The sequence below is a fragment of the Phascolarctos cinereus genome, unplaced genomic scaffold (genome assembly GCF_003287225.1).
Source record: "Phascolarctos cinereus isolate Bilbo 61053 unplaced genomic scaffold, phaCin_HiC Scaffold_9;HRSCAF=440, whole genome shotgun sequence".
Taxonomy (NCBI): domain Eukaryota; kingdom Metazoa; phylum Chordata; class Mammalia; order Diprotodontia; family Phascolarctidae; genus Phascolarctos; species Phascolarctos cinereus.
Genome location: NW_027556402.1, coordinates 147065229 through 147087609, shown reverse-complemented (window position 1 = coordinate 147087609; position 22381 = coordinate 147065229). Strand labels below are relative to the sequence as shown.

General features: G+C 37.9%; 1 protein-coding gene across 1 annotated transcript in view; it reads right to left on the bottom strand.

Annotated features, from left to right (window-relative positions):
* SCFD2 (sec1 family domain containing 2) overlaps positions 1 to 22381 on the bottom strand; it is a 423086-nt gene that overhangs the window by 238388 nt on the left and 162317 nt on the right. Inside the window, 1 exon segment of the mRNA XM_020990057.2 lies at positions 20452 to 20701. Within this exon segment, the coding sequence (XP_020845716.1) occupies positions 20452 to 20701 (250 nt within the window).

Below are 22381 nucleotides of genomic sequence, written 5' to 3'. Positions count from 1 at the left end.
TCCTAGATTCCTTTATGATAAGTGATCAGTTCATTGGTCACCTACAGGAAGCTTTTCCTGATCCAACATTTGCTTCTCTCTCCTCAAATTATCTTCCATTGATAATTATCCATTTACTTGTTTATACCTCCTAGTAGAATGGAAGCTTTCCTAAGGCAAATAAAGTTTCTCATTTTTGTCATTAGATTCTCCATCACTAGTATTGTGTCTTACACGTAACAGGTACTTGATGAACTGAACTGTGTTAAAAATATCTACATATGGTACTCCCCAGGCAAAGTAATTGTAGTAACAGGTGATCATAACTATAGTGGCCATAGGAACAATTAGCCCCACCAAAAAGTATCTCAATGTTTCATCTCATTTCTTAATGAAATACACTTTCAGATTCATAATGCATGAAGAGAGCAAAGAGAATGAGGAGAAGCACAAAGAGGCAGAGGAAGAGGAGGAGAAGGAAAAGTAGGAAGGGGAGGAAAAGGAGAAAGAGGAGGAAGAGAAAGAGGAGGAGGAGGAGAAAGAGGAAGAGGAGGAAGGGGAGGAAGAGGAGGAGAAAGAAAAGAAGAAGGAAGGCAAAGAAGGGGGGGAGGAAGGGAAGGAAGAGGAGGAGGAGGAGGAAAACTTAATAACAATGACAATTAAACTGAGGTCATTCATTAAATAATTGGAAAAGTGAGCCAGCAATGTCTCCTTCTCAGCTCAATGCTAAATCTACTGGACTAAGCTTTATAATGACTGGATTGCTGATCCCCAAAGATGTGGGGTGGAAAGAACAAGCGATGCATGTGACCTTCATTCCCTTTCAGCAGGGAAAGAGAATTCCATTCTGGCCTGCTGCTATGTCTGTGTACTGTTTTTTAGTTACATAAACAAACTTAATTGTTTATGACTGACACAAGGATTGGAACTGCCTTTCTAATTTGATAAAAAGCTCACATTAATCAAGAATGGAAAAAATTAAGCAGCTACCAAGACTGTGCTAGTTTTTCTTCTCCAAAGTATAGTACTGCTTTTAAAATTCTGGCCACAAACATCATGTTATATGTTATCTTAAACCAGGCTCTGACTCAATGGGATCACCTAAGAATGGCTTCCCAAGATTCATTTATTTTGGTGTCAAATCCAAATCCAAGGGAAAAAAACATCCTGGACTCTGACCTCTGACCATTACATTCTGACAAACTCCAGCACCACTCACCATGAAAGAGAATGAAGGGTCAGACCAATCCCCAGGCTGCTGAGAACTTTAGCCACTATAGGTAACAGCTGTGTAACTATAAACAGGAAAAAAACAGAACTAGATGGGCGTGAAACACAGGAGCAATGCAGCTTAGAGTTAATGTTTATGGATGACTGTACTAACAACCTTTTTACACAAATATCAGCTAGGATTTAATATTGGCATAGCATTACATTTGTGCTATAGGATAACCTAGTCAACATTTCATTTCTAGTTCACATATTCAACAGCAAAATGTGAAATCTCAATACATAGGGAAAGAGTGCAGACTTCTCTTTATTACCAGAGTATTCCTCTCTTTTTTTCTTCCCCCTCACTTACAGCCATTTTGATGCTTATGAGAATCTCTAGCAATAGAGAGGTGTTAGAAGAATAGATGCATTGCTCAGGTTACTGCTGCTTGGAATACTGTGTATCCTATAATTACTATCACTTGGCATGCAGAATTTAGAACAGATTAAAAGACAGGATATCAGAAAAAAGATATGTTGCTAGAGAACAACTGTAAATAACTGCAGCCAGAAGGCCATGAAAGCCCTTTTATATTTAGGTCCCAAGACAGAATGTGACAAAGTTTTCTAAAGCCCAGGTTTGATCAGTCTCTCCCTTTTTCAAGAAGCTTCAGTGGCTCCCTGTTTCCTCTAGGATAAAACACAAATGACTTTCTTTGTCATTTAAGGGCTTTCACATACTAGCTCCAAACTATTTTTTCTAACATATTTCACGTTACTCCCCTTTGCACACTCTACATTTTGGCCAAAGAGGCTTGCCTACCATTTCTGATCCATCACGTTCTATCTGCTACCTCCACGACTTGGCACACACTGGGTCCTGTGCTTGGAACATTCTCCCTCCTCCTCTTTGCTTCCCAGACTCTCTAGCTCCCTTCAAGACTCAGCCCAGGCATCACTTCCACAAGAAGATGTTACTGATCTGTGAAATTATTTTCTATTTATTATTATCATCATTAATAATGATTATAATAGGATAGGGATATGGATCAGGGCTGGACCTGGACTTCATTGTTGTAGAGAACTCCCAGGTGATGAAATGTCTTTTACCAATTACCAAGGTTGATACCTTTTCTTCAACTCACCTGCCTAGAGCCACACAGCCAGTAAGTATCAGAAATAAGATTTGAACCCAGAGCTATCTGCTTTTGAAGCTGGCTCTTGAAATATGTCACACTGTACCTAAATTAGGCATATTTTTTTTTGCATATATCAAAAAACCCTTTGGCATTATGGTGAAGCTTATAAACCCCTTCTCAGAATAATATTCTTAAATAACTGAAGGTAATGCAAAATTTCAATGGCAGACTGGTGAAAATAAATATGCATACATGAATGTGCATGTGTGTATGTATATATGTATATGTGTATGTATACATATATGTGTGTATAAATACATATATGTGTGTTCCTATCCAAGGTCATGGACCTCCTGAAATCTATCTATTGATCACTTAGAGGTCTGTGGACCCAAGATTAAGAGCCTCTGTTCTAAATGACAAATTATTTAATTATTAATTAATAATGGCTTTTTATTGAGTTGGTATTTATTTTCGTATTTACTTATTAGTATATGTGTTTTCTATAGTAAGCTGTAAGTTCTTTGAGGACAGGGGATGTTTCATTTTTGTCTTTGTATCAGTGCCTAACACAACGAAGATGGTTAATAAATGCCTGCTAAATTGAAATGAATTATTTGACACATGGAGGAAATAATGTGGGAATAATGATGGAAATAACCAAACATAAGCTTTCATTGTGATTCCGGCTTATTCTGTTCTTCAGTAAAAAAAAAAAAAAAGGTCTGGAGTCTTTGCACAAGTCTGTCCCTGACCCTTATTCTTTTCTAAAGCCAAGCCCACTGAATAACCCCAGTGCAGAAAATTCACTTCATAAGTGCATTTATGTGAGATGTTAAAGCAAAGTACTCAAGACATAACTTGTGGGTGAGGGAGGAGACTCCATTGGAGGAATAGGAAAATGGAGGCCAGGTTATTCTTGGTCAGCAATCAGATTGGCTAGGGGAGGCCTTCTGGGGTAGGAAGAAAGGGCAATTTAACCTTGTTTCTGGGAGTTCCTTTGGACCGCTGGGTGAGACCAGGTTACAACTAAGAAGCATGTGTGGCACCATGTTTAAAGGTTTGGGGTTGGGACGAGGTCAAAGGCTTTGGTAGAACAAATGATTACACCATTGGATAGAACAGACTATCTCTAGACTGGAGGTGTGCCCCATTACAGGGACAAAAATATCACTTTATTCTTTGGATTCTAAGATAACCGGACAGGGTCATCCCTAATTATATGTTTGGTGCAATGCCTGGTACATTTTTGATACTCAAGAAACATCTATTCCGATTAGTGTAGGCTAGTTTGCCAGGGACGCCGGGCCAAATATTTTAAGGAGAGATATCTTATCAGTTCTCATCTTTCAATATCAATAGACATGTTGGCAGCTGCTAACCTAGTATCACATCATCATTCTAGAGCCAGCTGTATGCCAGATGATTACTCCCATTTCCAAAAGACCGTCCTAAAAAAAGAATATAAATTCTTCTATATGTATAGCAAATATCTCTCATATGTGAGGGAAATAGGATATAATGCAGTTCCACACATGTATGTGGACTAGAAGAAGGAAAATTTAATTGTAAGATAAACAAATAAGTTTTAGGGAAGACTGTTTAGAAGAGTTGATGGTAGGATGCTATATTTTTTCATGGTGTTTTGCTTGACAGGGAATAAAAGAAAAAAATTTCCCATTTAGTACAAGGTAGGTTATCAAATTAACCTGAACTAGACTTTTTTGTTTAATTAATGATTATTTTTACAACCCTGTTACTTCAAAATAATCATCCCTCCCACCACAGAACCTTCCTCATCACAAAAACAATCAGTTAAGCAAAAAGAAGCCATCATAGTGACTCTATCTGACAAAGTATACAGCATCTGACACCTGTGGTCAGCCACATCTCCTGCTTGAGAAAGGAACTTCCTGTAGTCTCTCTCTAACCAAGATTAGTCTCTGCATTTAAATTCATTAGACATTTTCTTTTTCACATAAATATCTTATAACCGGGGTCAATAGAGCATAGGTAAACTTTTAGTCTAATTTTCATTTAGACAGTGTAAATTTTCATTTAGTTTAACCAGAGAATTTAAAAACTCAACATTTATCCATTCAACAAGTACATATCACATACTGACATTCCATGTACCGTGCTAGGCTTGTGGAGGTGACTAAGATGAACAAACTAGGATCCTGTTTGTTGTAGGTCCATGGTTCCCCCACATCCCACAACAGGAATTAGTTTACCCTAAAAGGCAACAAAGTGGTTCCAGGACTTGATGTACCCTGCTTCCCTGATACAGTTTTCTGGTCACCTAAGGGCATCCTACCAATGTGTAGTTAGAGCCACTTCACTTTGGTCTGTTTCTGAAGACCACATGAGTTATTGCATCTTGCCTTGCTGAACAAAGGAGTTGCCACGTGGAGGTCAGGCGAGCTTTGTCCAGAGAAGCTAAGAGGCCATTGTATCCTTCCATATACTTGCTGTGTAAGGGCAAAGTCAACTTCCTTTTGTTAAATGTTCATTAGTTTTTCAAGTGCCACATTTAACCCCAGTATCAAACCTGAAAAGGGTGCTGATGTTAAGCCCACCCCTAACACATGGCCTCATGAACTTACAATTCAGGAAGGAAGGTAAAATATGTAAACAAGTAACTATACCAAGGGATGGGATTGTCCTCTTTCCCCTACCATGATAAAGTTATCACTTCTAAACTCACCACAATATTGCTAACTCAAGCCTTGATTGACTCCTCAGCCTCTTCTCCCAAATGACTGGAGGGCTGGAGGATGGAGTGCCAAACTCCTCCTAATACCTTTCTTTGTAGAAGGCAGAACCTGGATTTAGCTCATTCCACTTTGCATTTGCTGCACCGCCTTGGTTTCAACTCTATGGAACAAGGTGCCACCATGCTAGGTACCCCCCGGTATCCTTCCCCACCCCCTTTCCTGCCTCATTTTGTGTGCTGTCTTGATTTTAAGCTTCTGGAGGGTAGGACTGTCTTTCTTTTTATTAATCGTATCCCCAGCACTTAACACAAGCATGGCATGTTGTAGGCACTTAATAAATGTTTACTGGATTGGAAAGTGAGTGTGTCAATTAGTCTAAGAAAATAAAGTGAGCTTGGGGGCAGGGATAGGGGGTGGGGAGAGAGATGATTTTGATTGGAGTGATCAAAGAAGGCCTCATAGAGCAGGTGACACTTACCACTGGGCCTTTAAGAATGATTAGGATGTCAGAGGTCAAAGACGATGAGAGATGAGGGTGAGAGGAATACTAGGCACAAGTATACAATGAGGAAAACCTGACTTCATCCTTACTTATCGTGCAATATATTATAAATAACAAAGTGATTGTTCTGTTATTTTGTTAATACCAAAAAATTGCTGAGAGGAAATCCAGTATTTTTTAAATGGGTCTGAAAGGCCTTTTTTCCCCCCAATCCTATCCTTCCTTATCACCTGTGAATATTTTTAAAGCATCCATTGAGAGTATGTGCAAAGAGTGTTCCCTGCTGTCAAATATCTACCTACCATCTGAAGAGAAGATAAAACACATAAGGTATGTTTGGAGGCCTAGCCTGTTCTGTGGCGGTGAAAGATCCGTGAGCAGGCTGTGACAGAGTTTGGGGTCTAGATGGGGCTAATTAAGAGTCAGGCAAATAATAATTTTAAATTCAAGTTATGGTTGATTAGAACATTCTGTTTCTGGATAAGGAGGACAAAAGAGAGAATAAGCATGAAGGGAACGTACAGCAATGATCCCAGAAGCAGAGAGAGACACATTTACAAATGTTTACATGTCTATCAAAAGACGCATCAGGGAGGGACCTTGGGTTGGAACTGTGAAGTCAGAGTTCCAAGGTTAAATCTTCCACTTCGTGCTATATGACACTGGGCCAGACCTATTCTCAATCTGGTTTTGCTCTATATGTAATAGAGAAGGAATTGGATAGAATGATGGAAATTCTGATATATAAAACTTTTCTGGACAATTTAGTGTAATAAACAGAACACTTTACTTGAAGTCCCAAAGGCCTGGGTTCAAGTCCTGGTTCTACCACTCAAGATATGTGTGTGTACAAACACACACATAAACATACATACATACATATACGTACATATGTACATACATGCACATGTTTACCTACATACGTTCACACACAGAGACTTAAATTGGAAGAGGATTTAGAAGCTTTCTAGTCCAAACCTCTTATTTTACAGATGAGGAAACCGAGGCTTAGAGAGGTTAAGTGACTTGCCTAAGAACAAATAAGCAATAAGTGACAATGAGGTTCTAAATTCAGGTTTTCTGGATCTTAACCAATGCCAGTTTGGTATCTGTGTAAATATGGACAAGCCATTTAACTTGACCATGTCTAAGTCTTAGTTTTCTCATCTGTAAAACGGGGATAATAATAGACGCATCAGCTACCTTAACAAGACTGTTGTGGAGATCAAATGGGATCATGGCTGTAAAGTGTTCTGCAACCAGTCGTAATGCACAATACAAATATGAGTTGTAGTTCTCATTGAGACACCCAGAGCCGAAATCCCAGGATGGTAACACGAGGCAGTGTAGAGGCATTGTGGCTCTTTGCTGGCAGTACTGCCACCATTTTATAGCACATGCTGTGTTTTCTTTGCTATTCTCTTTTAAAACAATAATGGTCCTGATTTCAGACAACATCAAAAATGATGTGTTTCTCTCACTATAATCCCAGAGTTCCTCAGATAACTCCACTGTCTTGTCCCAACTTTCAGTCTATTTCCCACGATCAAGTTTTTTTCTGTTGAACTCAAAATCATTCTTTGACTGTTCCTTAAAGGGCCTGCAAAAACAATAGTGAAAATAGAGATCTTTAGGTGGCTAAGACACTGAGAGGAAGAGAGCTGTTCCCTGGGACCATGGAACAAATTAGAAATAGAACCAATGTGTCAGGCTACCTGTGAATTAACTTATGTTGCTTCTTCTGCATTGTAGATAATAAATATCTAGCAGGGACGCAGGTTCCCCACCCCTGACTACATCAAAGCAGAATAATAAAACATTAAAATACTAATATACCTTCCAATGGAGATGTAGTGGGAACTGGGTTCTAGCTCTAATTTTGACACTAACACACTCTATGTGGTAATTGTGCAAGAAATCAGTAAAATGGACTGAAAGATCTCTTACAGGATCTAAAATGTGTTACATGTTTCTAAACCTCTGTGAAAGAAATGAGGCAATAAATTTGTTGAAAGAAAAAGAAGACATTCAGTAAAATGGTCTTATTTGTCTCAGAAGGAAGGGCAGGGTCACTACGTTACAGTGAGACAGCCCTGCTCTGTTTTAGAATACACACAGTGAAGAGCTCACTTTCCTGGCTCTGAAACACACAGCACAGTCTGGGTGTAGTGCACTATTTGGAAACATTTTCTAGACCCTCCCTACCCTGGAGTGCAGTGACCTGGATTTTTTTCTGCCTGATCATATTCTTTTTTGGATATTCCATGATTTCATGCAAAGTTCTGCATTTTCAAGGTCAAACTGAAACACATAAACATTGTTACAAAAGAGGCCCATCTGAATTCAGAAGAAAACCAAACCCAAACCTCAAATACTGTATTTTTCATGTTTCTACAATTTCAATATTCATTTCCATACCTTCTATTTGACTTTAAAGTCAATCTAAATTTAAATGAACTCTGGAAACGATGGTAATAATAAGAAAGCAATGACCAGGGATTATGTACTCTGATTTTTTTTAAATTTGTACAACTCAACAAAACAACACTTTAAGAAATACACCCTGGTGGCTGCTTTCTGTTTTAAACTCTCTGTACAGCTGTCTTCACTGAAATAGTAGACCTTCAACATATCTCCGTTAATATTTGAATGGACTGTTACTCTGAAATGCTGTAAGCACTCTAGAGTCAAAAATCATAAAATGTCTGTTTCTAAAAGAAAAGGCTTTTGCTTGCCTCAAATGATGTCATCTTGTCCCTGCACTCCCAAAGAGAACAACTTGAAATAATCAGGACTACTGGGGGGCGACTCTCAGAATCACTGGGCATTAGGGGTAGCTTGCGCATGGAATCATAACATCTGGCTAAGAGATACATGTGTAGGTACCTGCTGGGAGGGGTTGGGTTTTACAGCATTCTGTTCTTTTTTTTCAATAGGTGGAAGTACGTGCTTGGTTTTGTTTTGTTTTGTTTTTTCCTTTTTCTATAGATGAGTAAGCAGACGACCATCAGGCTCATAAGAATTTCATCTCCATAATTCTAATTTACCTATAGCACTGCACTGGCAGGTTGGGTGTGTGCTCATTAGCTAGTAGGAATCTAGTCAACCCTATAAACATAAAAGAATTATTCCCAGCCAAAGGTGGAAGCCTTTGTAAGGAAATAATTTGTATAACAAACATCTATACACCCGAAGTTTAAATACTGGCCCATTCACCAGAAGTAGAAGAAATGTTTAAATTCACTAAGTTTAAATACAAAAAACCAGTAGCTCATGTTTCTTTTTCTTTTTTTTTTTAAGAAAGGGAAAACAAAGAGTCTCACCACTTTTGAGCACAGTCAGGAAAAAAAGCTTAGCTTTTTACAATTAAAATGCCATTGCATTTGCATGTTGAAAAAGAATATAAATCGTTAATGAACATTGCACCACACCAGTTTCCTGTTCCAGCTGGCTGACTTGTCAGGTTGGCAACAATTCAGGAGCTTGCAGAGCTACAGGCATGTGTCTTGTGTTAAAAACAAAAAAAGAAAAAATACAGAAAGAAAAAAAGAAAAAAAGGGGACACTTCAAGTTATAAACACTTCAGTGAAAATTACCATCCAGTTTCAAGCCAACTCAGACCAGGTGCTGAAGACAGAATAAAGAGGTATCACAAGAAGACAGAAGAAAAGTTAAGGCACCTATGAAGATCACGTTCTATGCTACATTTAAGACACCATCTTGCTATACCAGCCAATGTCTTTACAACTGGAGTTACAAAAGTCTCTAATTCTATGAACTCCCTTTTTTTGTAGTTATCTTCTCTTTTCACATAGTAAGATAAAGTGTTCAAAAGAAAGGATTCTGGTATGCTGTTATTATTATTACTTCTGGACATGTAGGCTGAACTGACTGTACTCAAATAATTCAATTCCATTCAAATGAATATATAATTCCCAAGGCCACAGTGGCCTTCAGCTGTCTTGTAGGCCACCTATCTGCATCTTGATGATAGATAAGTCACTCTTTAGGGAAGGTATCTCCTCTAATCTTGGAACACCCACTCAGGCATTCTGAACCACTTTACTTGCCAAGGCCAGTTTTATTAACCTTATACAGGGTGTCCTAAAAGTCTCTGTAAGTTTAAGTTTTAATAAGGAGCAGCATTCAAGAGGTCAAGGACACAGATGATTAGAAAAGAAGGTGGGCTGGCTATATAGAAAGAGTGAGGGGTAACAGATGGATGGTTTTGAGTACTGCAGTGGAATTCAAAAAATATTAAAAAGCCTAGAGAAAGACCTACAGGAAATGTTGTTTCCAAAAGTGTTTAAACAGAAAAATTCCAATTCACACTACAACTGCTATAAGTAATGTTTTTTGTTTATCCCAAATTAGCCTATTTTGACGTTTTACTCTCTTGGCCATGACCTCACTCAAAATCATTTTAAAAACCTTGAAGAATTACACAATCAACTTTATCTTATTTTGCTTGCTCATCTCCTGAAAGCAAGGTTAAAATCAGGGCACACAAGTCAGGCAGCAATTCAGTTGCAAAGCCAAAATTAGTTTATTAGGTTGTGATCTCAGCATTGGCTGTGCTGGGTTTCTATGGTTACTCAGGATTCACAGGGAGAGTAGTTACTTTATTGAGAAACTAGGAATTGTGGTGTTAGCGTATTAGGGAAGGCAATGCAACTGAACTGGAGTAGCACTAAGGCCTCTCTTCAATCCCTTCTGCTTGGGACAAAACACAGATTAAAGCTTTATAGAAAGTACCACAGTGTTTCTGCAGATGTCAAGGCTGTTTGCATTTAATATACTTCACGGAAGAGACAAATTAACCATCACTAGTACATAAGAGACCTTGAAATGTGTCTGTATGGGCTAAAAAAAATGACAGGAAGGATCCACTAAGTGAACTATATAGCATTATACAGTAGAAGTCCAGCCAAAGTAAGCTATAGTTGTAAGTTCAGTTTTTCCTACCCTGCTACCCAGTTTTCTCAACAACATTTACTAGTGAGTCTGATCCACAATCGTTTCTTCCCTCTATAGGTTTAATGAATGCCTTATTCTTATGCCATCCCTTCTACTTCTGGTGAATGGGCGGGCCAGTGATGGAGAAAGAATGGCAGAGGGTGCTAAGAACCACACAGTTTTTAGAACATCTGCAAGTCTCAATTAAAAGTATTACAAATACACAAAGGAGCCATGATGTGCTTTAACACATTAAACGTAAGACACTTAGGGCAGCTAGGTGGCGCAGTGGATAGAGTACCAGCCCTGCAGTCAGGAGGACCTGAGTTCAACTCTGGTCTCAGACCAAACACTTGACACTTACTAGCTGTGTGACCCTGGGCAAGTCACTTAACCCCAATTGCCTAAAAATTAAAAAAAAAAAGTTAGACACTTGTCCAATGAAAAATGTTTTTACATACTAATGAAAGAACTGAATAGTAGCAATATCGACATTTTTCCTATAAACTAAGTCCAAAGACCTAAAAAATTGCAACTAAATGGAAGGATGGCTTGCAGGTTCTCCTTGGAAAGAGGTGGTAGACTTACCTATAAGAGATGGCCTTATAGATAAGTTAAAATTTGAGATGGCCTTCATGGGACACTTAGTTACCTTTACTTGCAGGAATCATGACAGACATATTTAAAAAAGCAGACTAGAAGATAACTATTGCATATACACCACAATTTTCTGTAGAAGATGAAGTTCTATGAAGAATTGACAGTCTTCCAAACTAAGTTAACATAGATGTTGGGAGTACTGCATACACTGATATGTAAGTGCTTTCAGGGGTAGATAACAAGAACTGTACTGGAAAATTCAATTCAAGATTATGGAATTAAAGACACTAACAATTCTCAGACTCCTCAGTAATGTTACACCTGTTTATCACAGATACTTTATTCAAAAAGAGAAATGGAAGTTGCTAAATTGGGTAGTACCCAAAAACATCACCCCAAAAAACAGAAAGAAATTGACTATTATGAGAGGAAATTAGTGCAAGCAATATGAGAAGCCATCTGGGAGTCATTTCTGAATGCAGTTAGACTACTATCCAATGGGACAATGAAGAAAATCAATATCAAATTAAAAGAAAAGATGAACATTTTAAAAAGATGCTAAATGGATGTAGGAGTTCCAGTCTAGTCAAGTAAGTTATTTTTGCTGAAAAGTGGGCAATAGATCATGGACAAAACATTGCAATTTTTCAATATTTCATACAGTAGTTGAACCAAAATAATTTCCACAAGCAGTAAGCCAAAAGTGGCCCCAAACCAACCAAAACAACAAACACTTGATCTACTTATTAAGCAGAAACATGCCTGTCAATAGCAACATTAGCTTAGAATGTTCATTCATGTAATGTGACAGAAGACAGTGGATGAATATAAGTAATACTGCCTCACGAAAAACCAAAAAGTGGCAGAACTAAAGATAAATTTATAGAAAGGTTGGCATGAGACCCAACTACACCAATTCATCCAAAGAGCATTTACTAATAAAATTGGAGAGACAAAAACCAGTCATTGAACAGGTCTTTCAGCATTTCTATTACTCACTAGTTTCTTTATTAGTGCCGGTAGAATTGTAACATTTGAACTCCAACACTTCAGTCTCTTATATGAGGAAGCAGAAATGGCTGAAAAGAAGATGGAGAGATCACCTGGACCACACCAGAGAAAAATTCTTTTCTGTGTTTGGACTTTGTGTAGGACATCTGCCATGACAGTGGTGAAGACCTTTTAGAAGCATTCATCTTTTTTCATTTGATGCCTTGCCATTTTACATTTTTACCTCCTCTGCAAATAGTCTAACACCAAGGGGGCTCTTTCTTGGTAGTGGTCTGTTTTTTTCTGGGTGATCTGTCTTTTCTGACCCAGTTGAAACTGCAACTGCTCTGCCGGCCCCTACCCTCCAGGTTGGGTATTTAGAAAGGGGAAGATGGCATTTGTCTTTTGAGATATCACAAGGCCCTGTATCAAAGGAAAGAAGACACAAACAGGAATTGGCCCCATCCTAGGAATAGGCTTACTTAAAAGATTATGGCCACGTAGCGGAAAGTACCATCCTCCGTCAGACCCTCTGGCACCTCAAAGACAATGAGAAGAGAAGGGGACAGAATCGTTCCTCCATTATATCCAGAGTTCTGGCTCAACACTCAAGTAAGAGTTTTCATCACTATATAGTACCAGCTCATGAGTCATTATGGCCAACAGAAAATAGAGGACATCTGTGCATGTTCTTAAGTAAAGAGATGTGGGAAGCAGGCGAAGGTAGCAAGGTCCCAACTATCACTCCTACCCAGACATAGGTCCACCCCAAGGTTCCATGCTCTAAGGGAAGCCCTCAGGGGTACTTGCTTTGCTCCTTAGATGATGGGCAGCAATTCAAAAGACAAAAGTAGAAAGATGATATTCCAGACATAGAGAACAGTATATGCAAAAGACATGGAAGCAGGAAACTGTCAGGTATGTTCAGCCACTCGTGAATAATCCAACTTGCCTACAACATAGAATGAGTGGAGGAGAGTAACATAAGAAAAGGCTGGAAAACCAAAGGGGCATCAGACTGTGGAGAGCCTTAAATTTAATGGCTGGTAAATAGGCAATGGTAACAAAAAAAAGGGGGGAATAATTAATGTTAAAGGGGTTGTGAAAAGACAGGCACACTAAATACGCTATTTGGGGAGCTGTTAATTGGTTAATTGGTCAAACGTTCTTTTTTAAATCATATATATATACACACACACACACACACACACACACACACACACACACACACACACACACACACTTTTTTTTTTGCTTTTTGGTGAGGCAATCAGGGTTAAGTGACTTGCCCAGGGTCACATACCTAGTGTCAAGTGTCTGAGGCTGGATTTGAACTCAAGTCCTCCTGACTCAAAGGCCAGAGCTTTATCAAAGGCCAGAGCTCTATACACTACTCCACCTAGCTGCCCCATTGGTTAAACATTCTTAAAGGTGATTTGGAATTATGCTAAGGAAATTTCTAAAATGTTCACATATTTTTACTTGACATTTAGCATTGACCCCAATGCTAGGTAAATCTCCCCCTTTCTTTCTCTCCCCGCCCAAGAGGTCAATAATAAAGGAAAGACCCATTTTGGTATCTATAGAAACACCAAAATGTTTACAGAAGCACTTTTTGTAGTAGCAAAGAACTAGAAACAAAAGTAGATGTCCATCAGTTAGAGAATGACTAAACATGGCATGTTTACATGAACAGAATGCAATATTATTGTGCCTTAAGAAAGGGTGAATAGGATCAACACAGAGAAGCAAGAGAAGACATACGTGAACTGACGCAACACTGAGTAAGTAGAAGCCAGGAAAATAACATACGCAGCAACTACAGCAATGTAGGTGGCAGGAACACCAATAAAATAATCAAAAACAAACGTGGTGAAATTATGACCATATTTGGCCTGAAAGAAGAGAAACCAGAATGCAGCTCCTTCCCTTTGTTTCAGATTTGGAGGGCTGTGGGCGTGGAACATTGCCTATAACCTAAGACTTAAGTTGATGTGTTGGCTAGTTTTGCTAACCTGTTTCCACACCATTCTTTCTAATACTTTGTTATAAGGGATGGCTCTTATAGAAAGTGGGAGGGAAATATCAAAAAATGAAGATGATTTTAAAACATTCAGTATCAACAATTTTTTAAAAAGTAACAAATTTGTAGGATCTGATTACTGACCAGGAATATGGAAGATGAAGTAGAGGCATGAGTCAAACATGATTATGATTTTCAGGCTGGGTGGCTGAGATGATGGTGATCCTACTGAAATAGGGTTACTGGGTTAAGGGATGGATGCTCACTTTAGAGGGGGAAGGTAAGTTCAACTTAGGGAGTAATATTCTAATTATAAGAGTTTTGAAACTGCAGAACATATTCCTGAGAAAAGCTTTTGAATCTCTTACCCTAGAGATAATTTAGAATAGGATTGACATCCATTTGTCTGAAATGATTTACTAGTGCCCTGTGCAGGGAGAGGGACCAAATGACTTCATTTTTCTTTACAGAAAAAATGGTTAAAAATCAAAGTTGGCAAGTACTCATCTTTGAAGTAGCATGGAATGATTTCTTTTTGAATAGAGAGAGACACCCTGGTGAGTGTGGGGGGTGGGGGGACAGAAGGGGAGAGAAAAGGGAAAGGAGAGAGGAGGAGAAGAAGAAGGGGGAAGGAAGCCAAGTGAACTGTCTTCAAAAGCTGGTTTTTCAACTTGTTTGTGGACACTCAAGAAACCATGAACAGTTCTGTCTGTCATTCCTATTTTGCAATGGAATTCTGTAATTTGGTGGGGAAAATAGTAATACAAGAACCAATAATATCATAGCCAGAATATAAAGAAGGTATATATTGATTGGCAGAGACTTATATTAATCTCTCTCTCTCTCTCTCTCTCCATATACATATAAATATATGTGTATATGATATGTCCATAATGTGTGTGTGTATATATGTATATATATATACGTATATATGAAATGCCCATTTAAAAAAATCATCTTTGTGATCAATCAGAATTTCCTTTGAAACCTGCACGTCAGAAGCTTCATTAATGCTATCTTTGAAATGTTTACTTTCGTTTCTGCTGTCTGTGTAATCCACCTACCTGTTATCCTAATCAGATTCTTCACCAGAAGCCATCTGATCCTGGAAGCAACGTGGGGAGAGCCAGAGAGCTCTAGGAAGGGTAAGCACAGAATAGCAAAGGTGGCCTGAAGATCAGTAAGAAATCTCCCAAAGAAGAAATTCTTTACTGCACATAGAAGAAGAAAGGGTAATCTCCATGGACATCTTCTATCTGCTGCTCCCTGGCTCCATGCAGATACCTCTTCCTTCATGAAGTTCTTATCTGATCCTTTCTGGCTACAATGGATCATTCCCTCCCCAGCCCTTCACTCCTCCGCCTGGATTCAAATCCTGCTTCTGACACTTCACTGGGATGTGCAACCATGCGCAAGTCACTTAAGTTTTTTAAGCCTCAGTTTCTCCATTTGTAAAATGAAAATTAAAATACCTATAAATACCTACCTCAAAGTTGTTGAGGCTCAAATGAGCTTTTGTTTATATTTCATCTTTGTTGAACACGGTAATTTACACATATTTAGTGCTTCATAGCTGCTAAACTCAAATGAAATACCTTTTCAAAAAATAAACAAAAAACTAATCTGCAGAATACTCCCATAGTGATTTAAGGGCCACTCCTTGATTGAAAACTATTTTAGAAATATTTATGGTACATGTACTTGATAAAATACAGTCAACCATTACAACTAATAGCAAGAATCTGTTTTTAGTGCTGTGTTTGTGGCAGCTTTGTCTTCCTTAAAAAGCAGCATCAAATGGAGGCCATCTAAAAATACTATTGCCAGCTCATCAGAAAAATAAAGCTCTTATCTTTTCTAATACAACTAATGAGCTTTTGGTTCATTTATTGATAGAGGTTTGCCTTAAAAATCTTTATTAGAAAGAAAAATGCCCTTCATGAACACTTACCCAAGGACCTTTCTCCAGATTATCTTAAGGGCTGTGTGGCTTGCAGTCAGCCATTACATTAAAATAATACACCTTTCCAAAGGAAGAAAAAGATTAAAAAACAAACAAAAAAGCCAAACTCTAAAGACCTTTTCCTTCTCCTTATTCCTTTCTTCCTCTAACTCCCCAACTCACCTCTTTCCCTTCATATGCTGTCTCATGATGCACTAATTTTTTTGCTTTTAAAAATCCTATTCTAACTGAAGGACATTTTTCAAAATTTCAAAAATCCATCCCTTGAGAAACCGTTCCCAGGCCTTGAGCATCACTTGTGGCTAGGCAGTACAACAGGATGTTGCTGTGGTAACTGGCAGAGGTTAGAAAATTCCTCCCATCACCAGCACGAATGTTCCACACGCTTCAATGCCAACTTGATTCCATTCCAGCCCTGGGAGGGCTTTACAAAAAGCCATGACTATGCAGAAGACACACATGGTTCTGGAGTATGGACTTGAGGATCGGGGGTGGGGGGGAGGGACAGAGAGGGGAGGGGCAGGCGGTAAATGTTTTAGCCCATTATGTAAGGATAAGAGATTTTGCTTTATCACCAAGGTCTGCTATGACTAGTGTTCCTTCACCATAGCATAATAACGGATTCCTCCCTTTGTTAATACACTTTCACTTAACTTATTTTACTCCCTCGCTTTTCCTGTCTGCCAAAAAAAAAATCTGCTAAAACAAAATGTTGTTTTCCATTACAGTGTGTGACACTGTTTGGTGTACCAGGGTATTTCCCTCTTGATTTCCAAGATTTCTGCTAGAAACACTGATGAAGAACACATGTCTTCTCTAGATCACTCCTGTGAGAAATCTTGGAGCTGTTACATTTCGTTTTATTGTCCAACATATTAAAGCAGCCCTCCACTACACTCATTACTCAACAGCAGCATCAAGCTGAGGTAAGAAACGTTCAGCTCACACTGATAATGGATCATGTACAGCAGGAAGAATAGCATCATTTCAGTTTTTCCCAAGAAGGGAGCAAGAGTCACTTCAAGTAATTCTCTCAAATCTTCATGTTCTATGATACATGGTTCAAGTATCCTAAGAGGACCACAGGATCATCAACTTAGGGCTGAAAGAGAGCTTAAAAGCCACTGAATCCAAGTCCGTCATTTTACAGATAAGAAAACTAATTCTGAGTCAGCTTAAGTGACTTGCCTAGGCTCACACAGTTGGCAAATGTCTGAGGCAGGATGTGAACTCAGGTCTTCCAGACTCCAAGTCCAGTGCTCTATCCACTGTGTCACATCGCTATGAAAGAACAGATAATCTACACACTGACATGTACATTCATGTCCTCTGGAAAATCTTCCCCTGGGGCTTCATAGAATAAGCCAGGGCCCTTTCTCTTGGCATTACAGGGGTACCCATGGAGAATATAGAGAGTTCATCTGTTATCTTCCATTCTTGTTCTATGACTAGCCCTTTTCTTTACCTGGTCATACATCTTTTAGATGGCATCTTTTATGCTACTTTTTGAATGCAATTCTTTAATTGGTAACATGCTACAGTCTAGTTATATATACTATGTCTCTCTCCATTGCCCTGTGGGTGACCTACAATTCTGATTGTTCAAAGACTAGTATTCCATGATTCATAGATGTACCATATCACCAGAAGAAGACCAGTATTAAAAAAAAAAAAGGTTTGTTTCAGAGAGAAGCTTAAGGGTCACTAAAAACATTGCAGAATTTCCCCCAAGGAATTCAGCCTACTCTCTCCTTCCTATTCAGTTTGGGGCCCATATACAACATATATGTACTGACAGAACATCAAATTTTGAAACACTGTCTAGACCAGGGGTTCTTAACCTGAAGTCTGTGAACATGTTTTTAAAAAAACATATTTTCATGATTGTATTTCAATATAATTGGTTTCTTTTGTAATCCAATGTATTGTTATTTTATGCATTTAAAAAAAAAACATTATTCATAGGCTTCACTAAAGTCCCAAAGAAGCTGATGACAAAAAAAAAAAGGTTAAGAATTTCTGGTTTCGACAATAGGTATTCCTCATCCTCACCCCCATTAGACTGAGGACAGGGACTGTCTTTTGCTTCTTTTTGTATTCCAGAGCTTAGCACAATGCTTGGCACATAGCAGGTGCTTAATAAATTAATGTTTATTAGTTGATTGATTGAAAGTCTATTCCATTACTTCTATGCTGAGCTGCAATTAAAATTCTCTTTTCAGTGGCAAGATATTTGTGGATAAAGACTTCATCCCTGGTTCTCTTTATGATCAAATTTTTCAATAAAAGTATGTCAAGGCCTATGTCTATGGTGTCCAAGTAAAATTTTCTCTTTCAAGATAGAGTTTATTGTTGGACTAGTATCCAAACAGCATGCTCATCTCTTCCCTTTGTGTCAGTGGGTTTTTTCTCTTTTAAATTTTTAAAGCAGTAGAGACACTTAGGCTAGGGTTAAGTCATTGATCTTTTCCACCTCATTTTAACAGCACAATAAAAATAAAATTATGGACACAGAACCAAATACTTTGAACAATGCTATTAAGATTCCATTAAACTTTAAAAAACAAAACCAAATAATAATACACCTTCTTTAACACTTTTACAAATTCAGTTTTCACTTACTTGACTTGGAGAATTCCTTATTCTAAATGTCATTCAACAGGATCATTTTGAAAATGTAATTATACTTAACTGCAAATATACTGAATAACTAAAAGCAGTGGTCATCATAAAAGGATGAAAAAGTGGGCCTTTAGAATATGTTAAATAGAAACAACCCTGGTGTTTCTGAAACAGCATATAAACAACCACTACTGGAAATAGCCGGCACAATAGTCTCCACTATAATATGCCATCGTTAGTTGTCTGTTTCTGGAATTGCGGATTTTAGGAATAAACTTTGCAGTTCAAGATGCCTAATCCAATCAGGTTTCAGGAAATGCTCTTTCTGTGCTTATCCTAGTACAAACCATTTTAAGCCTCTCCTCTAGAGCTCACTGTCATCATTTACACTGGCAAATAAACACAAAAATACTTGACCTTGCACTGTACAGAGCACACCTTAAGATGAGACTAAATTCCATGAGTATTTGCCAAACAAACTCTTACAGTGGGGGAAAAAAAAGGCTCTGTGCTAAGTAGTGAAGCTTGCCCTCTCATGAGAAGCTATTATGAATTCATCACGTCAATTGACTTCTTATCCTGGAACTCTTCACATGTGCATTTTTTAATGACAAAGTATAAGCAATAGAAGACATAGAAACACAAGCTAAAACAAATGCAAAAATGGCTCCCAATGAGACACATCCTTCAGGATATGAATCAGAATCTTTGTACCGCTGACTTCTGGGGAAACCTCAAGGTAGCAGAGACACTCTCATTTTTTTAGTAGTAGGGAAGTTGAATAGAGGATAACACATAAGGAGGCAGTGTATATATTTTAGCGTATACACGCCTCCTTAAAACTGGAAACATATATATGGAAGCTGGCTATTATTTTCTTTAATATTTAAGTCTGATAAGTACATCTCAGAATGCCTGAAGTAGTTGGTACCATAATTAGCATTAGCAAAAATTTGTCAAAACAAGCTAAAACTGGATTTTTTTTAAAGCAAGTAAAACCAACATACAAAGATGCTTACAGGAATTAATTTTCTACAAAAGATACATAAAAACTTTGCGTCTATCTGGATTTTCATTGTAAGCAGAAATGTGTTGCCTGCTCAAAACATAAAATAAAAAAGGAATATATAATAATTACTTTAGTTGATAATTTTCAAAAAATTATCTCTGCTAACTTTTTTGTGATGTTTAAGTTATAACTTCAGATTATAGATGCTCAAAATGAAATATGGCTCATTGTAGCTTGAAAGATAGAGGCTTTCTTAATTTCCTGATTTTTAAAGTATTTTACAAATGGCTATAGCCTCAGGGAGAGTTACTGGAGGGAAATACTGTGAAGATAGCTGGTTTTTACTTGGAGGACCCATCTAGATTACAGTTCCTCTTGATATCCATCACTACTTCATCAAGGCTTTGGCAGGGAAGGGCAGAGAGTTTTTTATGCCCAGTGTCTAGCATAGTTCTGGGTCCATAGCAAGTACTCAATAAATGCTAGTGGAATTGGATTTCATAAAGTAAATTATGATAAATCATTGAGGAGGAAACTAATTAAACACTGGCTCAATTCAAAAGTATTGGGGGGGAAAAACTGATGAGAGCATGACCTAAAAATATGGTTGATAAAGAGCAGAACTTTATTAGAACTCAGACAAATCTAAGAAAACAGACATAGTGGATCACACTTGTTGAAATAACTGGGTTTGGGGGATCAGTGGGGTTCGTGTCTTGTCTAACAGTTAAACACTCACCTAAAATGTTTTGCAGCAAAGGAGACAACGTGGGTTCTTCCGAGAAGACTACAGTCAGTGCCATCTTCACCATTTCTTCAGCTTTATCCAGGTCTTTGTCAGCTAGGATTTCTCCAACAACTGAATAAATGTACACTAGCAAGATCAAAAGGTCTTCTGGGCTGTAGTCGTCACTAGTCCTTTGGCTAAATGACTTAATTATGGGCAGCAATTGATTCAGTACATTGGACATCGACGATTCCCCAATACTCTGAAATACAGAGGGAGGAATTTATAACATCAAAAAGGCCACTAAGCATAAAAATAATAATTATTAATAATAATACTAAAATACTATATCAATACCTACCACTTACAGAAGTAGGATTTAAGTGCTTCCCCTGTATTATCTCACCTGATCTTCACTACAATCCTATGAAGTAGGAACTATTATTATCCCCATTTTACAGATGAGGGAAATCAGGAAGACAGCGATTAATTGACTTGCCCAGGTCCACCTGGCTAATAAGTGCCTGAGACAGGATTCGAACTCTGGACTTTTTGACTCCAAGTCCAGTGCTCTACCCACTACATCACCTACTTCCCAGTCACAAAGACGTGAGGTCAAGTCCCAAATCTGATACATGCTGGCTATGTGGCCCTGCACAATTGCCCCACTCTACTTTCTATGACCATAACGTGTAGAGCAGTTGCCATTTTGAATCCTTAGAGAAAGGTTCTTCACTGGGAGTTCCCACAACAATGAAAAAATAATCCTAAATTTAAAAAAAAAAGAGTTTACAAGAGCATCCCCATTCTATAAATCTTATTTTTCTACACCACATAAGCCACATACAATTGGAAATCAAATCTTTTACAGTTACTGTCCAAACTAACTTTTTTTTCTTTTTCCACAGAGAAGATATTGGCAGGAAATTGGGCGTTACTGATTTTTTTTAAAGCACTCCTCCCTCAACTGGCTAATCTGGCTAAATTAGCTTTATACTTAACATTGTTTTTAATTGTGATGATGTTAAGAAACCAAAATTAAAAGCATAAGGCCTTAAACAATAAAAAATTTGAATTTGAAATAATTTAAAAGGTTCAAGATGTGATGAAGAAGTAATGTCACAGAGTTGATTTCTTTTAATAAGTCACATAATTAAATAAGTTGGCAATAGGCACCTTCAGAGACACTATGTGGGAGGCCACATTTATTTTCATGGTGCTGTCCCTGCTCAAAACATTGCTGAAACCCCTCTTTTGTAATATACTTCAGACCTTGCTGCATATTTTCAGGGATGTTCTAAGTGGTGGCAAATCTTCCTTTGAGGGTGGGTCTGAGTTTTGGAAACAACCCAACGTTATTAAAGATGGGTAATCAAGCCAGATAATATTGCCTGTGATTAAAAAAAAAAGTTTGACTACTAAGAAAAGTTACTGATATTTCTGGCATGGCTCAGAAAGTGGTCTCTAAGGCAGTTTCAAAAGACAAGTTTCAGAACTGCTTGCAGCAATGGCTCATTCATTGAATAAGCACCATTCTGCAGCATATTTGCCTGTGCAGATGACTCTCACATATATTTGTCCAACCTCTTTAGGATTTCAGTCTTGCATCTCTAACTACCTATTATATCTAGAACTGGATGTCCTATGTACACCTTAAATTTAACATGGCCACACTAAAACCTTTTCCAATAAATACAGGAGTGGAGCAAAGATGTTCTCTCTACTCACTACTACGTGATATAGTTCTGGAAACGCTAGTTATAGCAGTATAAGAAGAAATTAGAGTCACAAACACAGATGAAGAGAAGATAAAACAATCCCTATTTGCTAAGGATAAAATGGTATATACTTGGAAAAATCCTAGGAAATCAGCAAATATACTAATCGAAACAACAGCTTTAGCAAAGTTGCAGGCAACAGAATAAATTCTCAAAAATCAACA